This window comes from Protopterus annectens, chromosome 2.part0, assembly GCF_019279795.1.
Source record: "Protopterus annectens isolate FY-2018-M chromosome 2.part0, PAN1.0, whole genome shotgun sequence".
NCBI classification, from domain to species: domain Eukaryota; kingdom Metazoa; phylum Chordata; order Ceratodontiformes; family Protopteridae; genus Protopterus; species Protopterus annectens.
Window position 1 is genome coordinate 1,090,116,077 of NC_056728.1, and position 22,912 is coordinate 1,090,138,988.

Sequence of the window (22,912 nt, forward strand, 5' to 3'; positions counted from 1 at the left end):
TGTATCCTATGCTGCAGGATCTCAAGAAAAGCCTATATCAAAACAGACCATTTCAAAATGGATAGGACATTGTATCCGTTTCTGCTACACACACCATGGGAAACCTGTACCTGGTAACATTAGGCCTCATTCCACCAGGGCTACAGCAACATCAGCAGCCTTCCTCAGAGGGATACCAACCAAGGATATTTTGGAAGCTGCAACTTGGAGTTCAGTGCACACCTTCACCAAGCACTACCACTTACCTCTATACTCAAAAACCAGAGCTGGCTTTGCCACTGCAGATTTGAAGGGCCTACTAGCTTCTCCAAACCCTGTTTACTACCAACTGCCCAGCCTTAGCTTTGGGATTCAACCCAAGTGTGATGACTGTAGCAGTGTAACACGATGAACATAGTACAGTTTTGTACCTACCATAAATGTAGATGTTCGAGTGTTCACACTGCTGCAGTCCAGGTTACCCTCCCACCTTCCCCTCTTCTTATCTGGGTTTTATCAATAGCTCCCTGTTTATACAATCTCTAAGATGTATTTCTATATGGTGTATTTGCTTACAGCAGTAGCTGTTGTTTTCTACTTATGTAATTTATTTAGGATTATGTATTGCCTTCCTATTTGGGGGCACCTGACATCTGGGGCAAGAAAAACTGAATAAAATGGCGTCGGCTGCCTCTTTTATACCCCTGTCGCACTGACGTCAGGGAAGAAGCGACAGCAACCGACGGCGGACCAAGAATTTGGAACTCGGGCCGACTGCGGGACCACCTGACGGCAGATAACCCAATTGTGATGACTGCAGCAGTGTGAACACTCAAACATCTACATTTATGGTAGATACAAAATTGTACTTTGTCAATTGTGGGGGTCTGTTTCCATTTTTTTGCCATGCTTCATCACTTAGAGTTGAAATTAGTTCTGTAGATAACCATTCAGTTTTAGTGGGTTTATAAAGCCTTGGATAAGTGGGAAGAAATTGTCTTGCAGCTGGAGTAGAAAATTGGTTAAACTTACAGCTGCTGTATTAGGGTCATGTAAGGAGAGTGTATGATTCCAGTTGTGGGCTGTGAGAAACATTCTAAGTTTGTCTGTATTTGTGCTACTGTTGTTTATGAAGGCTTTTAATATTTGGTGGTAGTTTTATAGAATGGCTGACAAAATTAAAGGTAACTGGGCAGTGTGCACTTTTAGACTCTAATACCCTTTTCTGGGTTAAGAAAACTCTAAGGAAATTTGCACTTGTATGTCCATTATGTACCAGCATATAGTCTCATGCATAGGTCGGAAGTTGTAAAAAAGAAGAAAAATGTCACAGAACACTGCTAGGAAAATCCACTGTTTAATAAAATCAAAGTATAAAAGGCAGGTAAAAATACAAATCAGAGCGCTTTCGGGTGTAACCCTTCTTCAGATACCTGCTCAACATTCCAGCATAAAAAGTTAAACCTAGAACAGCCAATCAAAACTCAATAAAACACCCGCCTATTCTTCAAGGCGGGTCTCATGGGAACCATCTCACTGAGACCAGGTGATCTATGAGCCATAAGCTCTATTATCCTTAGAAAGCTCTAAGGAAATTTGCACTTGTATGTCCATTATGTACCAGCATATAGTCTCATGCATAGGTCGGAAGTTGGATGTATGGCACAAGAGGAAGGAGACCAAGCTTTGGGATACTGGCCTGACAAAGTATCCCTGACAGGATACTTCCCAGTAGTAAGCAATATAGTAAGCAATATTGCATCAGTGATCTGTTTGGATACCTGCTGTTATGGTAAGTTCTTGCACAACAGTAATTTCTGTAACCAGAGATGTTCTTCGTGTTTCACTGTTGCAGTCATCACTTGTGGGTTATCCCTGCTGGGTAGCCCTCAGTCTGCCTGAATACTGGAGTAAAGCTTTTCCCCTGCGCTGGCTGATGTCACCTGTGGATTGACGTCAGGTCATCAGTGGTAAAAAGGAGAGCAGCCGGCGCCATTGCATCAGTCTTTCTTGCTGTGAAGCCTGAAGCAAAACAAGTTTGCTTTTGTGCCGGTCGCTCGTTGCCAGAGTGGAAGTTGAATATGAAAATGACTAAAGCTAAGTATCCCATTAGGAAACTTTTTCTTGCACTAACTGATGCCCAAAAAAGTCAATAATTGTCTCTACGTTGGAAAAAGTCAATAATTGTCTCCACTGTGGAAAACAAATGCCACACCGAGACTTCCATACCTTGTGCTTTACTTGTCTAGGCCTTGACCATGACGTCCCCCTTTGTCGGTTCTGCGCACTTTTCAGTTTAAGGACTATTCGCCATAGAGTTGAACATGTAATCAGGCATTTCCGAAGTATTCCTCACATTACGAAATTGCATCCATCGGTCAGCAATCTGTGGATATTCCCAAAAAACGAAAACATAAAGAAAGGGACAGATCACACAAACTTAAGCCTTCAGACGACCCGTCCCAGAAGCTAGTTATCAGGAATTCAGTGAGGCGCATTCACAGCCCCAGATGCCCGACTCTTTTTCCTTCGCAGGCCTCTACTGAGACCCTTTCAGAGTCTGGTATGCCACCGGGGAATGCTTCATCATCCGATCCCTCAGTTGTCTCCGCTTTGGTTGCATCCTGAGCCGCTATGCAGGCACCTGCTTCCAAGGAGGTTCTTCGCACAACCAATTCAAGGCAAAAACTGATTCTTCGCCTCCGACTACCACCTCCCAATGACAAATGGATTTACTAAGGTCTAAAAGCAAGACCACCTCAAAGAAAACTGTCTAGTTGCCTTCTTACTCCTCCTCCACCACCTGACAAACAGTATATGGCAGAGGACCTCCTCACTTTCATTAGGGGTAGCCATATACCACTCCTTCTAAAAGGAAAAGGGATACTTCCCCCTGAAGTTCGCACAGAACCGGATTCTGAAGTTTCAGACTACCTTGATTCAGATGAGAAACAACAACCTCTCACCTTTATTTATTTATTGCATTTGATTACCGGGGTAGTCCACTGGGCCAGAAGAACCCATTTTCACTGGAGGCCGGGGAGAAAATCTCCACGTTTAACACATATAGACAAGAAATATGTTACAATGATGCAGGATATATAATACAACAGCAGCAAGTACAACAAAATTAAGATTACAAGAAATATTTTACAATGAAACGGGATATATAATACAACAGCAGCAAGTACAACAATGTTATGATTACATCCGCTGGATTGTTGTCAGAGGTAAAATTGAAGATGGACATTATGATTATTTACAATAACTTGGTAACGGAAGGTGGAATGGGGACAAACAGTGAGAAAATTGCATATAGTCATGGAATGAAACCATAAAATAAAGGTAAATTAAATATTGAGTGAGATATGTGGCAGAGAAAAAGGAAAGCAGTGTGGTAATGTAAGTGTATTCCAGGCTCAGAGTGAGAGGAAAAAGAGTAGGGGGTGGTAGAGAGAAAGAGAGAGTAGAGTGGTTATAGAGAGAGGAGGAGAAAAGATAGTGCGAGGGTCAAGTTATGTGGTTCTAGTAGAGGTGCAAGTGCATAACCACTGTGAGGAGAGGTGAAGTTTAAGGGATTTTTTAAAGTTAGAGGCATTAGATGTGGCTCTGAATGGAGGGGAGAGGTCATTCCATAGTTTAGAAACAGTAACAGTGTAAAGCATTTGACCGTCAGAGAGTTTAGGTTTGTCAGTATTTAACAGCATTTTGTTCTCTGACCTGAGGTGACTATTGGGATGGTATAGTCATTATACCAGTGAGAGATGGGGAGGCAGCTGGGAGGTAAGTATATGGGCAATAGTAAGTTGTAGGTATATTAGGTGATGAGGAAGTTCAAGCCAGTTTAGTTGCTGCAGTGGTGGGTGGAGAATTTGGCATTTATAGCAAATTTGGCAATTTTATTGTAACATGAGTTGAGTTTAGTTTTTAGAGAGGATTGGATGTTGGTGACGATCGGAGCACCATATAAAAGAGTTGGAAGCAGAAATGATGAGGCAAGAGCCGTTCTTGCAGTGGAATTTAGAAAGTAGTTTTGCCTCTAGAGGGCTCCTAGTTTTTGATGTTTTTTTGATATTATTGTGGATAAGAAGGTCAAAGGTAAGGTTGCCATCAATGATCACACCTAGCAGTTTTATACTGGGAACGACTTCAATGATGGTGTTATTTTGGGATTGGATAGAGAGTTCAGATCTATTGACTGGGCTACATTTACTTGGGGTGAATATTAAGAGTTTGATTTTAGTAGGGTTAAGGGCGAGATGGTTTTGTGACATCCAGGATTCATTTGAGGTGAAGGCTTCTTGGGTAAGTTGTTGCAGTAGAGATGCAGATTTAGAAGAGCAGATCATAGTGGAGTCATCTGCGTATTGAATTACAGAGCAGTGGGAGAGAGAGGTGTGGAAGTCATTGATGAATATACTGAAAAGAAGGGGACCCAATATAGACCCCTGGGGTACCCCAATATTGGTGTTGTTAAAAGGGGAGAAGCATTGCTGCCAAGTAGTAGACTGTTTCCTGTTGGTTAGATAGTAAACCATTGAAGTGTAGGGGAGAGATGCTCAGTTTGGATAGTTTGGTAAGCAGAAGGGGGTGGGAGACTGTGTCAAATGCTTTTGACAGATCAAGAAAGAGTGCTGAGACGAAGGAACTGGAGTCTCGAGCTCTATTAACTGTGTCCAGGAAGGAGATAAGGGCAGTGTTAGTGCTATGTCCTGGTCTAAAGCCATGTTGGGTGGGAGAAAGCAATTGCTGTGTCATCAGGTGATTGAGGAGCAGAGTTTGAATGCACTTTTCCAGTATTTTAGAGATGGGTGAGAGTATGGCAATAGGCCAGAAGTTTGAGATGTCTGAGATTACCTCCTTTGTGGAGTGGAAGGGACATGTGCTTTTTTCCAGATATCTGGCATGCAGGATTCCTGAATGGATCTGTTGATGAGGATACTGATTGGGTATGCTATGGTGGAGACTGATGGTTGTCAGAATTCAGCAGGTAGGTTGTTAGGGGCATTGGTGCAAGGTTTCAGTTTATGAAGACGTTTCTTTATGGTTGAGGTATAGGGGAGAGAGAGAAAGTGGGTATTGAAGCATTTGAGGTTTGTGGCATAGTAGTGTGAGGTAGGTTAGTGTTTTTAGTGGTGGGAAGGTAGAAGTAAGTTTGGTAAAAGTGTCTATGAAATACGAGTTAAAGAAAGAGGCTTAGTCTGGAGAGTTTTTTTCAGGGTTTGGGGATGGATTGTGATTAATTCCTGGATGGAGTAGGGAGTTGATTGCTCCCCAGAATTTCTTGGGGTTGTGACTATGTTTGTTTTGTAAAGTTTGGAAGTGTTCTTTTTTGTTTTTGGTTGCTACCCTACCCGTTTGGCCTGGTTACAAAGTTGTTTGTAAAGTGTGAGGTTGGAGGCAGTCTTATTTTTTGCCAGGTTTTCCAGGCTTTGTCCCTAGAGGACATAATTTGCTTGGTGGACTTGGTTAGCAGTCTAGCGTGATTACTTTTGACTCTTTTTAGCCATTGAGGGGCTAGAGTATTTAGGATCCTTAGAAATGTTGAGTTGAAGGTTTCTACAGCTTCATTAAGAGGGAGAGATTTTAATGGAGTCCAGTTAGTGGTATGCATAATGTCATTGAAGGTGGTAGGGGAGAAGTGGGTTAGATCTCGAGTATATCTGTATTGGTGTATGTTTGGTACTGTCAAGGGCTTCCGTATTGTGAATGCTGGTGAGTGGTCACTTATACTATCTGGGAGTGTACCAGAGGTAGGGAAGTGTTTAGGGTCAGAGACTATGATCCAATCCTGAATTGAGCCTTTGCTATTTCTTTTATCAGGCCTAGTAATATCGGAGATAAGCTGAGTGTAGGTTTGAAGATTGATGCCTATGGAGAGGTTATTATTGGAGATTTCTGACCAGTTAATGTTGACATCGCCTAGCATGATTGCTTTGAGGATTCTGATGCAGAGGAATCCATTCCCTCTGCCCCCAACCCCCCCCCCCCCGAGGATCTTTCATTTGGGGAAAACCCGCACACTCTCGTTGAGCATTTCCACTGGGAAGCCCAAGATTATCCTCGGTCTAAGAAAAGACCAAGAGAATTTCTAGATCTTCCTCAGCACAGACCTCTGGCCATCCCTCCTATTCTGGACATGGTAGATGATGTTTTTAATGAATCTAGCCTCACTCCTGATGCCCCTACCTCATGCTCCTAGAAAACCTGACCGGTACTACAGGGTGCCTAATTCACATAAGTACTTGTTTAAAAACCCTGTAGCAGACCCAGAGGTCATCACACAGAGGCCCAAAGGGGCCAACGCAGATTCATCTAAAAACCAAGTTCTCTCTGACAAGGACCAAAAGCCGTCCTTATAGCACCAGTTTGGCCCAGGCAACATTGGTACCCCTTGCTGCTCAGCCTGACCAAGGAGCCTTACAGCCCCCTGCCGTTAACTGCAGACCTCTTGACACAAGCCAGAGGGGAGATTAGGCATCCAAACCTGCACACTCTCAAAACTTTCTGCATGGCTTATCCCCCAGGGACAAGGGATAACCCACAGTTAAGCAAGCAGGTCCTAGATATTATTAAGGAAGCCATAAGGCCCAGGACCAGGAAATCTTACTCGGAGAAATGGAAGAGATTCAAGTCCTAATGTCTATCAAAAGGTCACAGCAGCTCCCAGACGTCCCTCCCACTTATTCTGGACTACCTAGTGGAGATATACTACCTGGACAGAACAAAGTCCATTAGGAAGATGGATCAACTGTTGGTTGGCTTTGCCCCAGGGAAAGAGGGGAAGCCTGTCTCCAAACAGACCATTTCAAAATGGATGTCTCACTGCATCCAATTCTGCTACACTTTTCATGGAAAAGCTCTTCCTAAATCTGTCAGATCACATTCCACTAGGGCAGCCTCTACTTCCACTGCCTTCCTTAGAGGAGTACCCACCAGGGACATCCTGAAAGTTGCCACTTGGGCCTCAGCCCACACCTTCACCAAACACTACCACCTGCCTCTGTTTTCTGGGGCTCGGGCAGGCTTTGCCTCTACAGTCCTGCAAGGCATGCTAGGTATCCTAGGCATTTCATACTTCCATCCTCCCCTTCCTCAGCTTTGGGAATCAACCCAAATGTGATGACTGCAACAGTAAAACATGAAGAACATAGTACAGTTGTGTACACTTACCATAAATGTAGATGTTCGAGTGTATTCACTGTTGCAGTCCTATTTTCCCTCCCACCTAATCTTATCCTTTTTTTGAGATTAACTGTTTTTCTTGTGGCCTTAAGCCACCAGAGGCTCTTTAAACATTTCCTTCAAGGGGCTTCGACAGGTTAGGGCAAGAAAAACTGACGTAATGGTGCCGGCTGCTCTCCTTTATACTACTGATGACCTTACATCAGTCCACAGGTGACAGCAGCCGGCGCAGGGGAAAAGCTTGACTCTGGTATTCAGGCCGACCGAGGGCTACCCAGCAGGGATAACCCACAAGTGATGACTGCAACAGTGAATACACTTTAACATCTACATTTATGGTAAGTGTACGCAACTGTACTTTTCTTCTGACAGATCCAGCATTCTGGTGGGAAACAGTAATTTGATTTTACTTTAAAGTCTCATGAAAGCAGAAAGGAGTGGGAGAAGCTGATCTGCTGTTGATAAGATGTTGGGCGATTTCTTGATCTGGGTTTTCTGTTTGGGTTGGCAGCCTTATTAAGTCCCCCTCCTGCTGTTTCTGTATACAACTGTCTGTTTTTCTTTGTAATGATTTCTTTTAAGATTCATAACATTCTTAGATTATTACAGACACTCAACATTTGAACAAAAATGTGTACTAGAATACACAAACATGAGAGAAAGGTGGAGGCCACTGTTTGCTGCTTTAAAAATATATGGATTTTATTTATTGTTTTCTGATAATTAAGCAGTATGATATAGCTGGGAATTTGTTTTTTATTTAACTATCCTTTAACCAGGTAGGTGGGCTGGTCCTTAGAACTTTCTCAGCCATAACCTGGGCTTTATGGTGTTCTATTACTTCAGGAGTATTGGGATTGTAATATTGCCACTTCAAAGATGGGTCAAATCACAAGGTGAAACAGTGATCTGAAGTAGGAGATTCATTTGTCTGCAACCTGTGGGTTATGGATCCGATATCGGATCCGAACCGGCATGGTTTTCCAGCTATGGATCCAAGCTCTCAGCTCCTCCCCTCACCCATAATGCCCTGCTCTACCCTCATGACCTCAGATCTCGTTTGCCGCGCATGGTGACTGGATTTGTTTCTCAAGCTCTCAAGCTAAGTGGTAGTTTTACTGTTTAAAATCAGAATTTTGAAGTTTTTATTGATTTTTTGTGTGAAAGTGTAGGTTTCCCCTTTGATATTTTTCCTTTTTAGAGTTAATCTAAAAGTTTTATCCCTCCCCTCGCTGAGGCGTAGAGTGTGTGTGTTGGGCCTGTGTGTGTTGGTTGTTTTAGTTACTCTAGTTTGGTAACTGCTTTGTTAGACTAGGATGGCAGACCAACCTAAGTCTATATTTTCTAAATGCTCCGAGTGTGGCCATAAGCTTTCCCCAGCTGATGGCCACACTCGGTGTGTTAGATGCCTGGGGGTTGAACACCTCACATCTGGATGTTCCATTTGTGTAGGGTTCAACCCCAGGGCATTGAAGGAGCGAAGGTCCAAGCTTGTTTTGGCGGGCCTTTTACCGCCGGACTCTGCTCCGACCTCCGCTCCTTCCGGAGTAACCGTGCCTACGGTTATTCCCTCTGCGGCACCCCCTCCTCCTCCTGGGACTCAACCTCCCGTTTCTGGTTCGGAGGAGAGGGATGCTAAGAAAAGGGACCGGAGGGAGAAGCACCATAAGCGGCGGGCCGAGACCTCTGTTTCGGCCCCGCCAGCCAAGCGGGCTTCTCCCCCGGCTCCGTTGTCGGCTCCATTGTCGGCTCGGTCTCCTCCTTCTTGGCTCCGGTCTCCAGTGTGTTTTTCACCGGGACCTGAGGAGGAGGAGACCCGATCTCCATCGAGGCTATCGAGGAGGCACTCCAGGCCTACCTCGGTAGCCTCGTCGAGATCCACGTATAGCCTTTCGGATGCTGATCTGGACCGGATGATGAGAAGGTTCATCCAGGCCCAGATGCAGATGGGAGTGCTCTTGCCTCCCCCCCCCTCTGGGGGGGAGCTCAACACCCTTTTTCAAACCGATTGCTCCTTCTCCGACCCGCTATCCTGGTTCGGAGCAGCTGGAGCCGAGCAACTTCGGAGCCGGGGGTGGGTCGGCGCCAATAGTACTTTGTACTTCGGATCCGACCCTGCCCTCGAGTGCATCGGATCCGACCTCTCGGAGCCTGGATCCGAGCCTCGGATCCGGGGGGATCAGTGCTCCTTCAGCGCCGTCTGTGTCGGAGCGCACTGTCCCTTCGGATCCGAGCGCTTCGGCGCCGGCTCCGATCCACTCTTCGGATCCGAGGGGGAGCCGATTGTCGGATCCTTTGGTCGAGGTCGGCTCCCCTTCGGCGTTTGATGTAGTGGAGAGGGCCCTGTTGAGGGTCTCCGGACCCCCGGCACTTGTTTCGGCTCCGTCCCACGCTCCCTCTGCACTGGGCCAGGCTTCCACCATCCGGCCCTTGGGACAGCCCGCTTCTGTGCCCCAAGTTGCTCCAATGGAACAAGTTGCTGCTTGCGAGGAGTCCTCTGACAGCCCCCCAGAGGATGTCCGTCGCAAGCATACGTGCAAAAGGAGGCACATTGACTCCCCCGAGTCTCTCACGGAAGACACGGACTTGGAGGAAGGGGAAGGCTCCCCACGGTCACCCCCCGAGGATGTCTCATTTGGAGACATCATGGAAATGCTCCGTATAAGGGGGGGGTGGTCTGCCCCCAAGTCTTCCTCGGACGAGTCCGTGTTCTTGGAGGCATTTGAAGCGGGCCCATCTACCTCTTGGGTGTCCCCTCCTGCCGACCCCCTGGTGGACCTCATTACCACCAGGGCGTGGAAGGAACCGGACACCGTGGGGCCAATTCCTAAGAGGCCCGATAGGATCCTTAGCCCACCGTCCGACCGTGCCCATTGGAGTAAGGGGCCTCCGGTAGATGCCATGTTGACGGCGGCGGCCACCAAGAGGGAACTTGCTCAGGAGAGTCCCTCAGTCCATCCCCTGAGCAAGGAGTCTCGGATGATGGACCGCTTGGGGAAGCGGATGTTTAGTTCAGCGACCTTCTCGGTAAGGGCGCTGAACTACTTGGCACGTCATTAGGATGCAGCGAGATCTCATTAAAGAATACGCTGCATCTCCCCCAGAGTCCATGTCGGAGGAGGACAGGGTGCTGCACTCCACCCGCATGGCCACTCTTAGGTCAGTTACTAATACCTCTATGCGGCTACTCTCCCACGCTACGGAAGGCGCCGCTAGAGCCGCAGGGGCAGGCCTAGTCACTAGACATCAGGCCTGGCTCCGTCACTGCGATTTTTCTGAGCCCTTCAAAGCGCCATTTGCTAACGCCTTTGATGGTTCTGCTCTCTTTGGCAAAACCGTCAAACGCTTGACCCAGAGCGAGAAGGACGGGAAGACGCTGTCTGCCATCGGAATCCGCTTCTCTGCACCCCAGAGGCCCTACTCTAGGAACCAAAAGGGTCAGAAGAAGATGTGGTTCCGGAAGTCGCAGCAGTCCCAGCCTGCTCGGACAACCAGTCCTTCCGTGGCAGAGGAGGACAGGGAGGACGCCGCCCTAGAGGCAGAGGGGCTCCCAGAAACTTCGGGTCCAGGGAACCTTTCTCTGAACGGCCCACGCAGCAACCCTGAGGGGTTGCCCGACTGCTCCACTCTGGAGGCAGTCAGGGGACGCTGGGCACCTAGCGGCATGGGAGTCCATAACATCAGACCGCTGGGTTCTCCAAATCATATCCAGAGGATATCGCATCCCTTTTCTTCACTTTCCAAAGTTGAAGTCCCTCCCAGACGTTCCACCCGGTCAACGGGAGGCCACTTTGGCAGAAATTGGCCATCTGCTAAAGAAAAGAGCCATCCAGCCCGTCCCCCCAGACCAGATCGGATCAGGGTTCTACTCCAGGTTCTTTTTAGTGCCAAAGAAGACGGGGGAACTAAGACCAATTCTAGACCTTTCTCTCTTGAATCTGGCAGTCCCCAAAGAAAAATTCCGAATGGTCACTCTACAATCTATTCTCCCCCTTCTGGGAGAAAATCACTGGATGTGCTCGATAGACCTCAAAGACGCGTACTACCACATCCTGATGGACAGGCGCTCCAGGAGGTTCCTCCGCTTCCGGCTGGGAGCCAGCCACTACCAGTTGCGGGTCCTTCCCTTTGGTCTCACCACAGCCCCCAGGGTGTTCACCAAAGTATTAGCAGTGGTAGCGGCCCACCTGAGGCTTCAGGGGGTGCAGGTCTTTCCCTACCTGGACGACTGGCTTCTTACCGCCCCAACAAGGCATCTACTATTATTGGCGCGAGACTCCTTTCTCCATCTTGCTCCTTTTCTGGGCATTACAATAAATACAAAGAAATCAAACCTGGCACCCACACAGCTCTTAGATTTTATAGGGGCCAGGCTAGACACAAGGAGTTTACGAGCCTTCCTCACTGCGGACAGAGTTCAAAATCTGCAGCTCCAGGTGCGGGCCATTCTCCACTCGAGTTCTGTTCCGGCGGAGTTGGTCCTGATGGCGTCTGCTATAGCACTTCTCCCTCTTGCCAGGCTCAATATGCGCATCCTACAGTGGACTCTCTTAGTACAGTGGTCATACCTTGCTCTCCCTATGCATCATCCCATTGCGATCAGCAAGGCTTGCAAGCGGTCCCTCTTGTGGTGGCTTCACTCCCCAGATCTCCACGGGGGCCGCCCCTTTTGTGCTTCTCCCCCTCTCGCCACGGTGACCACGGACGCCTCCCGCCTCGGGTGGGGGGGGGCATTTTGCGGGCCGGACCGTCCAAGGCACGGGTAACGATTCAGAGACCTTACTGCATATCAACGTTCTAGAGATGAGAGCAGTGCTCTTAGCGTTGCTAGCACTTCAGGACTTTCTTCCCTTGGGAACAATTGCGATTCAATCGGACAACATGTCTGTGGTCTGGTACATCAACAAGCAAGGGGGAACAAGGTCTTACCCTCTTTGTCGAGAAGCCATGAGAGTTTGGGAATGGGCAATCTCCACCAAGCGCTTTCTAATAGCAACGCACATTCCGGGTCGGTCCAACATCCTGGCGGACAAGCTCAGTCGCACCATTCTGACCCCTTACGAGTGGTCTCTCAATTGTCGAGTAGCGAAACGCATATTCGCACGGTGGGGAACTCCTTCATGCGATCTTTTTGCCTCTCCCTCAAACACCAAGTGCGACAGTTTTTTCGCTCTGATACCTCCCTCCGGAGGTTCCCCAAGAGACGCTCTGGTGCATGCTTGGCCACCCGGTCTTCTGTATGCTTATCCACCCTTGCCTCTGATGCTCCAAGTTCTTCAGAAAGCCTCTCGGGTGGGTTGCAGAATGATTCTCATTGCTCCGTTTTGGCCTCGACAGATCTGGTTCCCCTTCCTAAGGTCTCACTCGGTGAATCCTCCTTGGATTCTAGATCCCATTCCGGATCTGATATCCCATCCATCCTGCATACCTCCTCCAAATCTGGACAACCTGAAGCTGACCGCTTGGCTGCTCCAGTTCCACTCTTGATCAGGACTCCCGGTATTTCGTCACCTGTTAAGGCAATTCTGGTGGCAGCTCATAAACCGTCCACTAGGAAGGTCTACCGCAGCAAGTGGAAACGGTTTTCTTTGTGGGCGGAGCGGCAAGGTCTGAATCCCTTCACGGTTCCTCTCCCCTTAGTGCTTGACTTTCTAACCACTCTTTTTAATGATGGTGCCAGCAGTTCCACAGTCAAAGTACAACTGGCGGCAATTTCTCATTATCACATTGGCCATGACTCTAATCCTCTTATGTCAGCCAAGTTGTGTAAAATTTTCCTTAAAGGTACTTTTCTTCTCAGGCCCCCTGTAAAACAAGCGGTTCCTCCTTGGGACCTCTCTTTGGTTCTCCAGGCCTTGACCGCGGCTACGGTGGATCTCAAATTCTTGTCTTACAAGACAGCCTTTTTGGTAGCCATTACATCGGCCAAGAGAGTTTCTGAGCTTCAAGCTTTATCAGCTAAACCTCCTTACTTGGTATTTCATCCGGACCGTGTCTACCTCAGGACCAACCCGTCCTTCCTTCCTAAAGTTGCGTCTGAAGCAAACATTAATCAGTCCATTAACCTCCCTGTTTTCTTTCCTAAATATGAGAACAAAGGTGAATATAAGCTTCACTCATTAGATGTCCACAGGCAACTTAGATTTTATCTAAACAGGACGGCTGGTCATAGGCAATCCGACCAGTTGTTTATTTCCTTTGCAAAATTTAATTTGGGCAAGCCAATTTCTAAAGTTTCTCTGTCACGCTGGATTTCACAGTGCATCTTATTGGCTTATCAAGCTTCAGGAAGGCCCGACCGGAGGGTGTTCATGCCCATTCAACCCGGTCAGTATCTACCTCGGCAGCCTTCAAGGCTAGGATTCCTCTAGATGATATTTGTGCTGCAGCCACGTGGGCTTCATCTCATACTTTTATCTCCCACTATAAGTTGGATCTTGCATCTAGGGGTAGAGCATCATTTGGCTCCGCGGTGCTCCGGAATATCCTTCCATGATGGCCGCCCAAGATTCAGGTAGCTGGGGACTCTGTCCCACAGGTTGCAGACAAATGAATCTCCTACTTCAGATTTAGAAGTTATGTACTCACCATAACGTTCCATCTGAGTAGGTGTATTCATTTGTCTGCAACCATCCCGCCCTCCTATCCCCCTGGCCTTTCAGTTTCCTGCATATTATCTGTTACCCTTTTCAGGGTGTTGTTGCTGTTGGCAAACTCGATCTGAGGTCATGAGGGTAGAGCAGGGCATTATGGGTGAGGGGAGGAGCTGAGAGCTTGGATCCATAGCTGGAAAACCATGCCGGTTCGGATCCGATATCGGATCCATAACCCACAGGTTGCAGACAAATGAATACACCTACTCAGATGGAACGTTATGGTGAGTACATAACTTCTAATTATAACCTATCTCACATGAATAGTATTAATGTATAATAGCATATAAGGGCCAGTTTGTAATGTTTTTCCACCTCTCTCGAGGTCTGTAATACTTTGATATTAGTATAAATTGTCAATGTTGGTGACTCTGTAGAAGATAGGCTCATTTGTTTTTCGTAACTTTCATTTATTCATTCATGGCAAACCCATTTATGCCAGCAAGCTGACTTCTATTGAATGTTCTGTAACTATAACCTGTTGCATTTATTTCCTTAAGATGCAACTTCTGCAGATGTCAGAGATGGCAACATCACATAATGGTCTGAGGTCATTTTCTGTAAGTAATCCTTGCTTCTCAGTTATGGTCAAGCATGAACATCGGCACTAGTGTACATGCATTTTTGCATGCCAGGAATCTGAAGACAGTCACCTATTACTCTGCAACTTAGATTTAATTCAGTAACAAGACAGACTTTCCCTCTCTACCTAAAAGAGGCACACTAGCCTGCACTTGGATCTCTTTCCAGCAAGCCCTTCATCTACCAGGTCATTGTTCAGACCCCTGTAAATGAGCCTAAATCAATCAGGTCTCGAGTTTTCATAACCATTTATAAAGTGAATTAGATGTATTAATCATTGTTTCAGTTTATTTGTGCATTTTTAAAGGGTGCAACTTTTCTGTAGAAGGTGCAGTACTGCATGTCATTTTCCTTCTGTTTTAGGCTTTACTGGTATTGATTCTGAATATGAGAAGCCAGAAGCCCCAGAGCTAGTGCTGAAGACTGATTCTTGTACAGTTAATGAATGCATACAACAACTTCTTGACCTTCTGCAAGAAAAGGTAATGCAGATATTGTCTACTTATGCTGAGTAAAACCTTAATTCTTAGCCCACATGACTACTAAATTTTCATCAGATGTACATTACTCATCTCTTTCCTATTACTCCCTAATAAATGAAAACAGTAAGGCTGGTAACTCATTCTGAATTGCATTGAAAAACTGATTTGTTTTACTTATTGCTTTCTCAGACACATTTGGTTTACACACTGACTTTCTAATTGTGCAATACATTCAGAGCATCTGCATTTCAATGAGATGTTTACCATTCAATGACAGTTACTGCAGATTGTACTAAGTCAAGCAGTTTAAGATGCGCTCCAAAAGTAGCACTTAAGGTCCTTGATTGCAGCAGTAATGCCTGTGAGTGATGGCCACGGTGGTGCAGCAGTAGCGTTGTCGCCTCACAGCAAGAGGTTCTCCCGTTCGATTCTCGGCTGGAGCACCTTCTGTGTGGAGTCTGCATGTCCTCCCCGTGGTCGGGTAGCATTCGAAAGACATGCGTGAATGGGCATGCCTTCATTGAAGGTCGGGCGTCGGGCTGGCACCTCGGCACCGTAAAAACCTACTGCCAATCATTAGCGGACCGGCGTTCCTCTGTGGCGACCCCTAACTAGGAAAAGCCGAAAGAAAAACAACAGCAACAGTTTAGGAAAAAGCTGATTGAGCTTTCAAAAGCTTGCTGCCCATCTGCAGTTTGTATGGGGTTTGAAGAGTAGTGCTCCTGCCTCATTCAGATTGGGTGGGGGGCAAGGTTTAGCTGGATTAGAGAGAACATACTTAATTGTCTTGCAATCGTATATAAGAATTCACATGTGCTTTGCTGATGTCACTGCATGCTTAAATTTCTCAGGCTTGTGTGCTTGTCGGTGGGGGTAGGGAATTAATTCTTAGAGGATAGTGAATGATGATTGGCTGTGCTGATGAGTCATCCCTGAAGCTCCTGTGCATAGGAGAGAGAGAGAGAGAGGAAGCTGCAAGAGTACTAATAGCTTTCCCGGCCAAATCCTAGTAAAGGAAGTGATGCTTAAGCACACATTGATGAAAAGTGGATATAAGCACACATGATACATTGAAACGATTGCTTAGTGATTGATTATGATATTCTATGGAATATTTTAATTTGAAATGCATGAAGACCTTGAGTTCATTATGCACAGTAATGAGTCACCTGTATTGCAGATGTTGAATGCAGCAGGTGCTAATACAGTAAACCCTCAATTATCATTCAGCCAGAAAACAATCAAAGAAATACAGTACAGTATGAACAATTCAGTTTTTCATATGTTGCACTGTTTTCCCCCCGCAGAAAGATATACCTTTAAGTTTTTAGAGTTGTAAAAAGAAAGATGCAAATAAATTCCCTCTCCCCAATCTGAGAACAGGTCAGACCAAACAAGTCAAATCGCTAAAATGTCAACATTCTCTCCATGCTCACTCAGTCAGTTTGGATCAAATTGCACATTCTCTCTCCAGTCTCTCTCATACAGTCTCTTCAGCTTTCATACATGCATCCACTCACTCTTTCTCTCTCACTCTCTGCTCTCTCACACACACTGTCTTCAGCTTTCATACATCTCTCCGATCTCTCACACAGTTTCACTTTTGCTTTCATACATGCATTCACTCACTGTTTTTCTCTCCGATTTCTGTCACAAACTCTCTTCAGCTTTCATGCATCTCTCCAATCTCTCTCACACACAGTTGCTTCTGCTTTCATACATGCATTCACTCTCTCTCTCTCTCCTGTTCATTAAATTCAAGTCCACTCAGCGTGCCACTGAAAACCGTTCCACGTGCCATGCTTTCTAGCTTAAATATAAGTTTAAAATATTATTATTCCAGCCAGGCTTTTACTTACTGTATTTCAATATTAAAATCAAATCAATAGTGTTTATGGTATGGTATGGTATAGTGTAGGGTACAGTATTTGTCAGGTCTGTTTTTAATAGTAACTCTCAAGTAACCAGAAAATACACCTATTCGGCATCTACCAATCCCCATGGGTGCTGGTTAACTGAGAGTTTACTGTATTGTGTCTTGTAGGCATTGGTAACAGATAATTAAGATTATCTTAAAAGTTAATACATGGCATGAGTCAATTTATTTAATAAAGTCAGCACTTTCATTCTGTTTAATACAGAACCTCCTCAAATGCCAAAATTGCATGTAAAATGTTAAAAGCCATCATGTCATAAAACTACAAGTGACATTCATTTCCATTCAAAAAGGGAAAATAACACTTCCAGTTAGTAAGCATGTCATAATCAAAAACCTCTTACAAGCTGTAATATAAAATGCTATATTCATGAAAGTGCAGGTTATAACCACAGGACATTTTGTTCCAAAACAGACAAATACTAATTGTGTTCTGAAAATATAGAAACGTAAAATATAAAAAGGTACACAAAACTGCTAATATCTATGCACAGAAGAGAAAAATATATAAAATGGACCCCCAAATAATGTGTAAAATAAAAGGTACAATATTATAATTGCATTTAGTATCCTCATTGTATCCAACAACTCTTTGGTGCTTCAGTAGAACTTGACCTTGCTTTTAAAATTCTGGGCATCTTGTTGTCCAAGGTGTCCATAAATATTCTGAAAGACCTGTCACTGGTACTCTCTTAATTTCAAGTAACAAATCTCTAACGTTGAAGAAATTTGATCCAAGAGGCTCAGGAGTTTGAATGTATGAATACGGTTTCACTTCAGAATCTCGAACTACTGAAATATTGAACTTCAGTGGCTCGAGACCGAAGTGTCAAAACTGCACTTGTGGGAAAGTGCAGAATGCCGAAATGCTGAATGTACAAATGTCGAATCCGCAGTTGTGGAGGCACGTACATGATGTGGGACTCCCTGTGTTTATGATGTGCGGTGTGTTATGTGGATGTAGCTGGAGAGTCAGGTAAGTGATGTTTTACTAAGGGTTTTGGGTAGGGATCTTAGAGTGTGTGTGTGTGTGTGTGTGTGTGTGTGTGTGTGTGTGTGTGTGTAGTTTTGAGGTGTGGGTTATGGTAGGTAGGTAAGATTGTGAGTGTGTAAGTGTTTTGAGTGGTGGTATTTGTACATATGTGATGTGTGTTTATGCAAGGGGAGTATAGAATGTGTAGTGTTGGTTTTTGTCTGTATTTTTAGTGCAACCTCAGAGGTAGTCTATATATGTAGCGGGAGAGTGGGGGGGCCTCCCTGTGTGTTTGTTTTGTTGTGTTTTTGTGCTGTGTCAGATGTTCTTCATCTCACATTGCTGCAGTCCTTACATATGGGGTAGTCCGCTGTCCTCGGTCGGCCCGAATACCAAAGTATTAGGCTGACGTCGGTCATGGGCGCTCAGAACTGACATCAGAGCGTCAGGGTATAAAAGCGCATGACCGACGTCATATCCTCAGTCTTTTTTGCCGCATGGTCCGATGCAGAAGCAGCGTTGCAAGTGCCGTTCGGCGTCCTGAAATTTTCGAATTCCGAGTTTCAGACCGAAACCAAGTTGGGCTAAGTACCCCGTTGGGGAATATTTTTGTTTTTTCTTGCCTCAGTTAACTACCGGATGTCAGAAAAAGTGAATAATTGTATTTCTTGTGGGAAACAGATACCGCATAGGGATTATCACTCTCTTTGCATTCCTTGTTTGGGACCGGACCACGACGTAGTCGGGTGTCGGTTTTGTGATAGGTTTAATAAGCGCACTATTAAAAGGAGGTTAGATTGTGCTAGGTTAGTCTTTGGTAAGCGGTGTAATTATACTATGCCGTCGGATCCTCCGACGCCCGCTTCCACGAAGAAGCGCAAAGACAAATCCTTGAAACCTAGACAGGTTGATTCGTCCGTTTCGGACGCCGGTCCTGCAGAAGCTACAGTAGAGCAGTTGGATCCGGCTGAAGTTTCTGTTGAGTCTCAGGGGGAAACTTTGGTTTTGCAGGAGCAGAAGGCCTAACCACCTTAGGCATAGAAGGGAGAACAGTAACTTGAGAGGCCCCTTCAGCCTGACCTGATTCCTGGGAGGCCACATCCTGCAAAACCAAAGTTTCCCCCTGAGACTCAACAGAAACTTCAGCCGGATCCAACTGCTCTACTGTAGCTTCTGCAGGACCGGCGTCCGAAACGGACGAATCAACCTGTCTAGGTTTCAAGGATTTGTCTTTGCGCTTCTTGGAAGCGGCCGGAGGATCCGACGGCATAGTATAATTACACCGCTTACCAAAGACTAACCTAGCACAATCTAACCTCCTTTTAATAGTGCGCTTATTAAACCTAGCACAAAACCGACACCCGACTATGTCGTGGCCCGGTCCCAAACAAGGAATGCAAAGAGAGTGATAATCCCTATGCGGTATCTGTTTCCCACAAGAAATACAATTATTCACTTTTTCTGACATCCGGTAGTTAACTGAGGCAAGAAAAAACAAAAATATTCCCCAACGGGGTACTTAGCCCAACTTGGTTTCGGTCTGAAACTCGGAATTCGAAAATTTCAGGACGCCGAACGGCACTTGCAACGCTGCTTCTGCATCGGACCATGCGGCAAAAAAGACTGAGGATATGACGTCGGTCATGCGCTTTTATACCCTGAGGCCTAACCACCTTAGGCATAGAAGGGAGAACAGTAACTTGAGAGGCCCCTTCAGCCTGACCTGATTCCTGGGAGGCCACATCCTGCAAAACTCTGCATTCCATGAGGGAGCATTTTAAGTGGGAAGGACAGGATTTTTCTGATTCACGGAAGAGGCTGAGGGAATTCTTGTTTTTACCTCAGCATAGACCCTTGGCTATACCTCCTGTTTTGGATGTTGTTCAAGATGTTTTCTCGGAGGCTTCCCTTAATCCAGATTCTTTGCCTCCTGCGCCAGTTAAACCGGACAGATATTACAGGGTGCCTGAGGCTCATAAATATCTGTATAAGAGTCCTAGGGCGGACCCAGAAACTATTAGTCAGGGGCCTAAGGGTGTTAGAGCCTCTGTTGTAAAGAATCCGGTTCCTCTAGATAAGGAAGCTAGAGCTTTGGATAGATGGGGTAAGAAGGTGTATACCTCTTCTACTTTAGCAATGAGGGCTCTAAATTGCCAGTTTCATATGTTGAAGTATCAGAATTTCCTCCTTTCTCAGCTAAAATCTAAAGTGGATGCTTTGGCAGAGGGTATAGAGTGTAAAGAATTGCAGGATTTAGTACATGTCTCTGAACAGGTGGGTAAGCATTCTTTGCAATGTGGTTTTGATGCTGTACAGGCCTCTTCTAGGGTGGCTGCCACTGGTTCAGTTCTTCGTAGGCACGCCTGGCTTAAAGATCAGAATTTGTCCGAGCATGTTAAGACTAGAATTCTGGATGCCCCTTTACAGTCTGAAGTTTTGTTTGGTCCCCCTGTGGAGTCGGTTTTGAAGAAAATGGAAGACAAGGTTAAGTCTATGCAGACTGTTAAAGATTTTTTGCAGGTACAACCGCCAAAGTTTAGTAGAAATTGGCCTGCTAAGGGGTGGACGTACCCTTCTTCTGATTCTCAGTCTAGGGGTAGATCTAGACGTGGCAGGGGCAGAGCTCTCAGTACATTCAGGCCTAGAACTTGGAGTTCGCCTGCACAATCTGCAGGTGAGGGCAGGGGCCAGTCCTTTCGTAAACAGGCCCAATGACCTGCATTTTCAGCTGCCAGATTCTTCTTGCCTGGCAGCTCCTTTGGGAGGAAAGTTGGCACTTTTCAAGCAAAACTGGCTTTTAGTCACCCAGGACAAATGGGTATTGGACATTATAAACCGAGGCTACAAGTTCTATTTCCATACATTGCCTCCTTTCAAAGGCATGCCAGACGTTCCTCCTCGGCAAAGGATAGAGGCTCACAAGCAGATTTCTTTACTTCTTCAAATAGGAGCTATACAGCCAGTTCCTCTGTCAGAAGTGGGCCTAGGATTTTACTCTCGCCTGTTTCTAGTACCAAAGAAAGGGAACACGTGGAGACCAATTTTGGATTTATCTATCCTCAACACTTATCTGGACATTCCAAAGTTCAAAATGCTGACGTTACAACAGCTTATACCTCTGTTGGGAAAAGATCACTGGATGGTAACTCTGGATCTCAAAGAGGCTTATCTTCATGTTCCTATCAGGCCCAGTTGCAGGAGGTACCTGCGTTTTCGGGCTGGAAATTTACATTATCAGTTTTCTGCATTGCCCTTTGGCTTATCTACTGCGCCCAGAGTGTTCACAAAGGTTCTGGCTCCAGTGATAGCCTATTTCAGGTTAAGAAGAATACAGATTTATCCTTATTTGGACGATTGCCTGATTATTGCACAAGACAAGGACGAACTTCTTCATCATCTACAGTATGTGATGGTAGTGTTAAGATGCCTAGGGTATTCTGTGAACGAAACAAAGTCCAGTCTAGTACCCTCTCAGGACATGTGCTTTCTGGGTGTGAGACTGAATACAGCTTCTCAGATGGCTTTTTTGACCCCGGACAAACAAAGAAGCCTTTCTCTTTATTTCCATCAAATGTCTCTACAGTCCAGGCTGACTGCAAGGACAGTCCTTCAAGCCTTGGGGTTCATGGCATCTTGTATTCTGGTGCTTCCCAATGCCAAACTGCATATGAGGAAGCTTCAATGGTATCTCAAAAATGTATGGACACAACACTGCCAAGATCTGGACACTGTCATTCAGATAATACCTTGCATTCAGAAGGAATTTTTGTGGTGGGCTCAGGAATGTCACGTAAACAAGGGACTATCTGTGACCCGACCAGAGGCGAGTCAGATTCTAACGACAGATGCCTCGGACAAGGCTTGGGGAGCACACCTCAATGGAAAATGGGTGCAAGACACGTGGCCTGTCAAACTTCTACATTTGCATATCAACTTGAAAGAGATGTTAGCAGTCCAGTTTGCATTGATGGCTTTCAAGGATTTACTTCTCCCAGGGCAGGTGTTGATTCAAACAGACAACACTACTGTCATGTGGTACATCAACAAGCAAGGGGGAACCCATTCGTACCTCTTTGCAGGCAAGCGATGATTTTGTGGGAGACTGCTCTCAGTTTACACCTCAATCTTCAGGCAAGGTTTCTACCAGGAGCACAGAACTCCTTAGCAGATGTGCTGAGCAGGCAAATAGTGGATTCTCACGAGTGGAAACTGGATCCTCATGTATTTCAAAAGTTGTCAGTGTTATGGGGGACTCCAGACATAGATCTGTTCGCTTCTCCACTAAATTACCAGTTGCCAAAGTTTTGCACAAAAATGTTTCATTCCACAGCTTGGAGGGTGGATGCTCTATCATTCAGTTGGAGCAATCTTCATGTCTACGCCTTTCCACCTCTGCCTCTCATTCCCAAGGTACTCTTGAAGGCCAGAAAAGACAAGCCATCCATGATTCTGATAGCGCCGGATTGGCCTCGACAGCACTGGTACCCACTACTGAGGAGTTTAGTACGGGAGCCTCCATGGCCTCTGCCTTTGATTCCGCATCTTCTGTCTCAGGAGGGCAATCACTTCCTCAATGTCAAGATTCAGTCTCTGCATCTCACAGCCTGGCATATTCTGTTTTAGACCCTGGAGGGTCTCAGCTTCCACAACAAGTTTTGAATGTTATTTTGGAGGCCAGAAGGCCTAGTACAAGGAAAGTTTACACTGATAAATGGAGGAGATTTTTTATTTGGAGCAAAGCAAAGGACTTTGATGTTTCCAAGCCTGATTTAAGTGTTTCTCTTCAATATCTTACTGAGTTATTGGACAAGGGTTTGTCTTTCTCCTCGATAAAGGTTCATGCTGCAGCCATTTCTGCTCACTATGACTGTGACCCTCCGTTATTTTCTCATCCTTTGTTTAAGCAATTTCTTAGAGGGGCAAAGAACATAAGACCCCCACGTAGAGCTCCTACTCCTGCTTGGGATCTCAATTTTGTGTTGGAAAAACTTACTCTACAACCTTTTGAGCCTGCAGCTACTGCCGAGTTAAAGTATTTATCATGGAAGACTGCTTTTTTGTTGGCCATTACCTCTGCAAGAAGGGTTTCTGAATTACAGGCCCTTATGGCAGTGGAACCTTT

The 22,912-nt window shown here is 45.8% G+C and overlaps 1 protein-coding gene across 1 annotated transcript in view; it reads left to right on the top strand.

The window, feature by feature from the left end:
* PAPSS1 (3'-phosphoadenosine 5'-phosphosulfate synthase 1) overlaps positions 1–22,912 on the top strand; it is a gene marked incomplete in the record, with an annotated part of 841,989 nt that overhangs the window by 228,958 nt on the left and 590,119 nt on the right. Inside the window, 1 exon segment of the mRNA XM_044061294.1 lies at positions 14,763–14,881. Within this exon segment, the coding sequence (XP_043917229.1) occupies positions 14,763–14,881 (119 nt within the window).